This window comes from Rousettus aegyptiacus, unplaced genomic scaffold (genome assembly GCF_014176215.1).
Source record: "Rousettus aegyptiacus isolate mRouAeg1 unplaced genomic scaffold, mRouAeg1.p scaffold_m13_p_1, whole genome shotgun sequence".
In the NCBI taxonomy this organism is placed as follows: domain Eukaryota; kingdom Metazoa; phylum Chordata; class Mammalia; order Chiroptera; family Pteropodidae; genus Rousettus; species Rousettus aegyptiacus.
In genome coordinates, this window is record NW_023416284.1 from 17,081,572 (window position 1) to 17,089,246 (window position 7,675).

Genomic DNA, 7,675 nt, shown 5'->3' on the forward strand with positions numbered 1-7,675 from the left:
AAGAGAGACCTTGTTGAGCTCCCCAAATGCTGTGTGTCACCCTTCCCCCAAGGCAAAGGCAAAAGTGGCCTTCTATTCTCTGTCAGAGGGAGTCCACTCTGGTGCTTCTTCAGAGAATGGAGATCTGGAGTCTACATTTCTGGCTAACCAGAGAAGTGGCTGGAAGCTTCTCTCCCTGAGAACAAACTGAGGTCTGCCTCCCCAGGGCCCCTGTGAAATCTAGCCTGAGCATTCATTCTGTGACAAGGGCAGCAGGAGGCTCAGCTGGGAAGGATTCCAAGAGGAGGGGATGTCTGAGCCGGGTTACGAGCTTCAGAAGGCAAAGAGAATGACACATGCCAAGGCCCAAGAGACAAAACTAGCTGGTTGTGTTCCAGGAGCTATGGTTGGCTCCAGGGGGGTGAGGCAGACCAGAGTCAGATCTTGTCGGGCTTCTCGTAGCAAGGTGACACAAAAGGACAAAGCATTTTCTGAGAGAAGTTTATTGTTTTTTGTGTGTGTTCAAGGAGAGTAACAGAGAAAGCTCTAGACTTTAATGGGAAGAAGGGGAGCAAGGAAAAAGAGGAGTCAGTTCCTGGGAGCTGCTGACTACTCATCTTCTTCCTCCTTCCCGTTTTTATGGACCTGGGTGTGGACAACGTAGCCCAGAAAGGTACCAACCTTGGCCATGAGGTTACTGGTCCCTGTAAAGCAAATAAAGCCGTCACTTGGGATCCAGGCATCAGGCCTGGGAATCCAAAAGTCTGGAAAATATTGGTCAAGCTTAACTGCTTCATCTTCAGATGGAGATAAAGACACCTTGAGAGGGGATGGGACTTCTGCAAAGTGAATCTTATTTACCCCCTCCTTCGACTTGCCATCTCAAATCAGACATGTCTTTCAGAGATGAAAAAGACAAAATAACAGCTCACTCTCTTCGTGTCTGTAGTGCATATATGGTGTTATCAATGATGCTAATAACAGCCACCTTTGTGGAGACCTCTCTGTGAGTGCTGGGGGGAGAGGTCACCAGTAAGAGATTTCATCCTTGTCACAACACTGTGACATGTGGGAGGACAACAATCTTATAGCACAGGACTGTTCCTAGCCCTGTGCACACCTTTCATTTCCCACTTCTGGGGTGTGGCCTGGTTTGTGTCTTCCCTTCAGCCCCCTCTGAGAAGGGCTCTGCTTTTCTGGGCTGGTTCTTTGGGCTTTGTCATTCAGAATTGAAAACTGGAGGGTTCAGAGAAGACATTTGTCAGGGGAGGTTTTTCTCCAAGGTTTGGGGGCCTCAGAGATAGAGGGGAGAAAGAGAAAGAAAAAGAGGGTGGGGGGCGGGAGAGACAGAAAAAGAGAGAGGTAAATGCGCATTTTTTTAGAAGGAGCATTCTGAGGTCCGTATCATCCCTTTCACGGTGCTCAAGAAATGCAAGTCAGGCCGGGGATTGGTATGAGATTGAATTTGTCTTTACCACTCTGGGTCTCTGAGATTGAACAGATTCATAAAATGTTAAATTGAAGATGATTAACTGGTTAACAAATGAGAAAACTGAGGCTCGTTGTGACTTGGCCAAAGCATCAGTGAGGCACCTGGCTAAAAGGAAGGAATCAGAATGACTGGGTTTGAATCCTGGCTCTGGTGCAAACTAGCTGGGAGAACTTAAGTAAATTACTTAACCCCTTGGTGCCTCAGTTTCCCCCACTGTATGATAGGGATTATAAGAGAGCTTAGTTAGCTTGTGAAAAAGACTCAGAACAGTAAAGAGGGCCCCGCGGTCCTGGTGTCTCCCCCCTCCCCCCAGGGCCCGCCCTGACTCACCGAGGCTCTGCAGCGTGGCTACCAGCCCCCCCCGCGGGCACGCCGCCCCCGTTCGCCACCGCTGACCAGCTCATCAGCGAGGAGGCCACCGAGTTGGCGAGGATGCCGGTGCTCGTGAAGCCCAGAGCGGGCAGCCCCACAGCTAGGAGTCCTGGGGAAGAGGAGGCGGTGAGGCAGCGCCCGCGGCCAGGGCCCGCTCCACCTTCCCAAACTCGCGGCGCTCCAGACCCACCTCCTCCAACCGCCATGTAGGTCACTGCGCCCCAGAACCCGGAGCCGCTGTCGTCCTTCGAGTTTCCGGAGTCTCGTTTTTTGCCTGTCGGGAGAGCGAACAAAGCAGAGTGGAGCTGGGAGCAAGGTCCCCTACTCTATGCATGATGCTCAGGAACATACGCAAAGCTGAGGGACCACCATCCTCTCATTTAGGAGAGCCTCACTGAAGGGAAGAGACTTCCCAAGGCGCCGTACCTGGCACATTGCTAGCATAGAATAAATAAATGTTTAAAATGGAGGAATTGGTAGAGTAGGGATTCGAATCTGGGACGCTGGCTACGACAAGCCTTCTCTGTAATAGCTATTCTAGTTCAGGGGCACATCTGGGTCTCTGAAACTCTCCACCTCTTCCTCCCAAAGTCCTCCACTACTCCAAGATCTTTACCTGCTTCCACTACGCCGCAGGTGTAGAGTAACAAGTAGCACAAGAAGAGCGATACCACTTTCTGCCGCATGGTGGCGCAGTGCGCAGACTTTGTCGCTGGACCTAGGGATGGAGAAGGAGATAGATGGTCTAGAGCCTTTTTCGAGCCATACCTGCTGGGCTGTTTTCCTTAAACAGCAGCCAGGTGCCCTGGACTGAGCCCAGGACCCCTCTAAGGAGCCACGGGATTTCCTTTTCCTAGCGTCAACAACCGTGGTGATGTTCTTGGGTTACCCAGAAGGAGGTAAGGTGCCTGGCAAATGGCATGTGCTCAATGATGTCGGCTAGTATCTTTACTGGGGTTTCTGTCCTTAACTTTGCTGTCGCTGGCCATGTCATCCCAAGCAGGCTAATAGAGACTTCTATGGGGCTCAGTTTATTTATCCCTAAAGTGGAATATTAATAGAGCCTATTTCAGAGGTTGGCTGTGAGTTTTGAAACCGTTTACTAGTATGCCCCTAGCACTTAGAACATTGCCTGCCACATAGAATTTTCTAAAAAATGCTTGTTGATAAACTTATTCTTTCAATGCATTGAATATTTACAGGCACCAAACACTGGCCTCACATCAACTTCATTTTTCAGAAAGAAAGCACAGAGAGGTTAAGGGCTTCCCCAAGGACACACAGTAAATTGTGCAGCCCAGACACACATTCAAGACAGTCAGAATTCAAAACCTATGTTCTTTCTATTATACTACAAAATAGAAAAATACATATGCCCCCATACTCACCTCTAATGTGATTTTTGTTGGCTCGATGCGATTTTCTTTAATTAAAAACAAACAAGAAATCCCCCATGTATTGAGTACTTACTCAGCACTTTATGGCACAAGGTCATTTATTCCCGTAATGACCCCATGAAGCAGGTGCCGTTGTTATAGATAATAAAACTGAAGCTCAGACTGTTTAACATTTCCAAGCCTGCCAAGCCACGAAATGGCAGAATCAAGACTTAAACCTGCAATTGACTGATGCCTCAACCCACTCTTTTAACCACCATTCCAGATTATTTCATTTATTCTTAAAGATAAACTTACAGTCACAGTAGATCCTACAACAAATGGATTTCAAAAATTGTCTAGTCCTTTGACAGGCAAGGTAACTCGATTTTCACTTTTTCAGATGAGGAACTAAAGCCGCAAAAGGAGAAGTTATAGGGTTAAGGCCATATTGCTGAATCAGCATCTATAAGCTAAGTCTCAACTCCCTAAAAGCCCCAACTACTCCCTCAGATCAGTCTTAGCCCAGAACACTAAAAGGGACTCAGGGATATAGCCTCCCTGAAGAATAGGCATCCTGGCTCTCAGGGCATGAGGCTCACTGGCAGGCAGCCTGGCAGAGGGTGACTGCTTGAGATCCATACCTTACAGCTTCTGGGTTTTCCTTGGAGGAAAGAAAAGAAGGAGTCTTTCTGCCAGAGCCTGCTGATAGATGTGAGCAGCAGTAGATAACAGCAGCTACTCTCAGGCTGCAGGCTGACCTTTTATAATCACACTCAGACCATTGCTCTCCCCCTCCTTCTCATCAGCCAATCCCTGTCAGAGTTACCATTTCCAGCACTCTGCAGAGTTTCGTTTTCTCTTCTAGCTTGGATCAGTGACAGCCTCTCTGCATTCTCTGCCGGCAGAAAAATGTAATTCAAACTGAGAGCTTTGAATAGCCAACAGTATTCAAAGCAGGTCACACTACAGTGGAATCCACAGCCATACTGAGCTTAGTGAAGCTTGACCACCAGCTCCTCTTGGGGCGCAGAGGCCTTTCACAATTCAGTTCAATTAATAATAATGCCTACCATTTATTGAGCACTTGCTGCAAGCCAACGCCTTTGAAAATTGCTCTGTGTATATAATCCCTTTCTAATCCCACAATAGTTTCATGAAGTACCATATACTATTTATAATCCTCGTTTTGCAAAAGAGATTAAGACTTGTGGAAATGAAGTAATTTCATTCCATTGTTATCTCAGGATGGCTGCTGATGGGTGATGAGCATATGGTAAGACCAGTGAAACCCAGATTCCTGTGGACATTGTCATACATCTTTTGTCATAAAACGGGTCCTCTGGCTCTAGGTAATGGATTGAGCATTCTATAAACCTTTGGATGGTGATGCTTACAGAAGCTCTATGAACAAGAAATGTGAGTTCTAGTAAAGATGAATCACTGCCTTCTCCAATGTGGAAGAGAGCTGATATAAATGACCTGTTACCAGGGAGCAGGCTGCTCTCCCTGATCGATGTTACTATACTACTTCCTATTGCTGCCTGGTTGGGTATTTGTTGGCAGTTGCTAGGTCAACTTTGATGAGAGGGACCTCAAGTTGTTGGATCCTTGTCCCCATGGCCACTTTTCTATGGGTCTTTTGAAATCAACAGAGTGGCTGAGTTTAAAGGCTGGCTGACCATCTCGCTGGAGAGCTTCTTCTGCAGTGGGTGAGCATTAATGTGAGACACAAAGATCTGCATGTTTTGTGCCCACTCCTATAGCTCCATCCCCATGCGCCTTTTTTTTTCTTTCCATGCCCTTGATCAACTAGCCAAGTCATTTGCCACTTATCAGGAATTAGTGTATATCTGAACCTCAGTCGGTCTCTTCCTCCATACAAAGGGGATGACAAAGTATACTGTCCCCTGGGAGGATTTGCCATTGTCCTCCAGGGACACTTCCAACTGGGGCTGCAATAGAGTGGTCCATTTCCAAATGGTGCCAAAATACTTCACTGACCTATCTGTGAAATGGTTTCAACTCCTTTTTTCCTTTTACCAGTTGGTTGCAAGGAAGCCTCCAATAGGCCAAAGGTACAAGTTAAAAAAGAGATGTCAGATCAACAGAGTTAGGTGCCGTGGGAGTCTGAGCTGCCTGTCTGTTTGACTTACTCATGCCTTCTGGACTCTTTGAGTCCAGCTTTGAATGTACAACTTCAGTCATATTGGATTGCTGCCTGTGCCTTCTGATAACATCTAGCTTATACCGTAGCACCACCTGACATCCGGTGGTCAGATGCTCAGTCACTACTGGGCCCAGCGACACATTAGGACCTTTTTGTTGAAACGAACCATGGTAAATATGGCCTAACTCCAGAATCCTAGGGGTTCTCACTGCAACCCTTCTATTTTAGATTTCGGAGACTCCCTACAGAATCTTTATCCCAGATGAATTTCTCCAGCAACCTTCTATCTGCAGGATCATATAATTCAAAGTGACAGCATAGCTAATTTTACAATTTGAACCTGCTATACAGTCCTTTCTTGCCCTGGACACCACTCACAATTGGCAGCTTTCCAGGTCACCTAATAAAAGCTTGGGGAAATAGTTCTAAGTGTCTGTATTCGGCCTCCAAAATCCAAAGAGGCCCACTAAACATTGAACCTCTTTCTAAGTGGTGGGATGCGTGAGGAGAGATAACTTATCCTGGCATGCCAAAACTGGTGAACTTCTAAAAATCTTCCCAATGTGGCAGGACCATGAATTTTCATGTAATTTATTTTCCACTCTCTGACAAACATGGTGCTTTTACCACTTCCTATTCCTGTCCAATGAGCATGATGACACCAATGTAGTGGACTAGCATGTTGTTCTGTGGAATGTCAAGGTGATCAAGGTCCCTGAAGACTACATTATAACAGGGAGCTGGAGAATTAACAAAGCCCTGAGGGAAGAGAAAGAAGATGCTATCACTGCGACATTATGAAGTAAAGCAAACTGCCTTTAATCATCTCTTCTCATGGGCATTAAAAAGAAAATATTTGTGGGGCTTGCAGGGATGAGTGAAAAGGGTAAAGGGGATGACAAAGTAGAAACTACCAGTAATAAATAAAATAAGTCACAGAAATGTAAAGCACAGCACGGGAAATATAGTCGACAATATTCTAATAACTATGTATGGTGTTGAATGGATAGTAGCCTTATTGGGATGATTGTTTTGTAAGGTGTATAAATATCTAATCACTATGCTGTGTACCTGAAACTAATATAATATTGAACTATAATTTAAAATAAATTAATAAAAAACAAAGAAAGCATTTGCCAAATTAATAACTATACACAATGCTAGAACTTGTGCTGACATGCTCCAGTAAAGATACCACATTCAGTAAAGCAGTTCTGATTGGGGCTGTCATGTGGTTACGTTTACAGTAGTTCATCCATAATCCACCATGATGCATCTGTTTTCCTGGAGGCCAGACAGATGAATTGAAGGGGGATATGATGGGGAACACAACCTCTGCTAAGGTATTAGATAACAAATACCACTGTGGAAATAAACTGTAGGGCAGTTTGATGGTTAATTTTATATGTTAACTTGGCTAGGCCATGGTACCCAGATATTTGGTCAAACAGTAGCCTAGATATTGTTGTGAAGGTAATTTTCACATGAGATTTACATTTAAATCAGTATACTTTAAGTAAAGCAGATTACCCTCTATAATCTGGTAGGCCTCATCCAATCAGTTGAAAGCCTTAGGAGAAAAAAGACTGACTTCTTGGAAGAGGGGTTTCTCCCTGCAGTCTACCTTTGGACCTGAGCTGTAACTCTAATTCTTCCTTGGGTCTCCAAACGGCTGGCCTACTCTGCAGATTGTGAACTTGTAAGACTCCACAATCACATAAGCTAATTTCTTAAAAAAAATATATGTGTGTGTGTGTGTGTGTGTGTGTGTAAGCCCCCAAACACACACACACACACACACACACACACACACACACACACACATGTATATATGTAATCTCCAACTGATTCTGTTTCTTTAGAGAACTCAAACAGGCAGTTTCAGGGGTTTCCACTCGGCTCATTCTATCATAATGACCTTTATTCCAGATTTCATAGAATCAATGAGAGGATCTGTCAGATTCTGTGGAACCCATTGAACTTAGGCTAAACTCCACGTATCACCTGGCCTTCTTTAGTCCTTACTCTAACCAAGGAACTATGATGATAATTTGTGTCTCTTAGCTTCTGTGTCAGCTCAGACTTTATATCATTAACAATCTTTGAAAAGTCTGAATAGCTTCCTTTTTCCAATCCACAGTTATCTTGGCAAATGGCAACAGATCCCTTTGGGAAAGGTTTAGAGGAATATTTGCTATACATAATTATGGTGTAGCGGCAGTCATTCCATAAGGGAATATGGCCTCCCTGTGGTCAAGGGATTCTGGTTCTGTGAACTTAGGTCTA

At 45.1% G+C, this 7,675-nt stretch overlaps 1 protein-coding gene across 1 annotated transcript; it reads right to left on the reverse strand.

Moving 5' to 3' along the window:
• Positions 1 to 464: 464 nt before the first annotated feature.
• IFI6 (interferon alpha inducible protein 6) lies at positions 465 to 3,998 on the reverse strand. The gene is given in 8 exon segments (XM_016132159.2): positions 465 to 683; positions 1,802 to 1,832; positions 1,834 to 1,952; positions 2,034 to 2,117; positions 2,460 to 2,561; positions 3,314 to 3,421; positions 3,538 to 3,630; positions 3,864 to 3,998. Coding segments are annotated over 6 exon segments (456 nt in total). The 5' UTR covers positions 3,339 to 3,421; positions 3,538 to 3,630; positions 3,864 to 3,998; the 3' UTR covers positions 465 to 588.
• Positions 3,999 to 7,675: the final 3,677 nt, after the last annotated feature.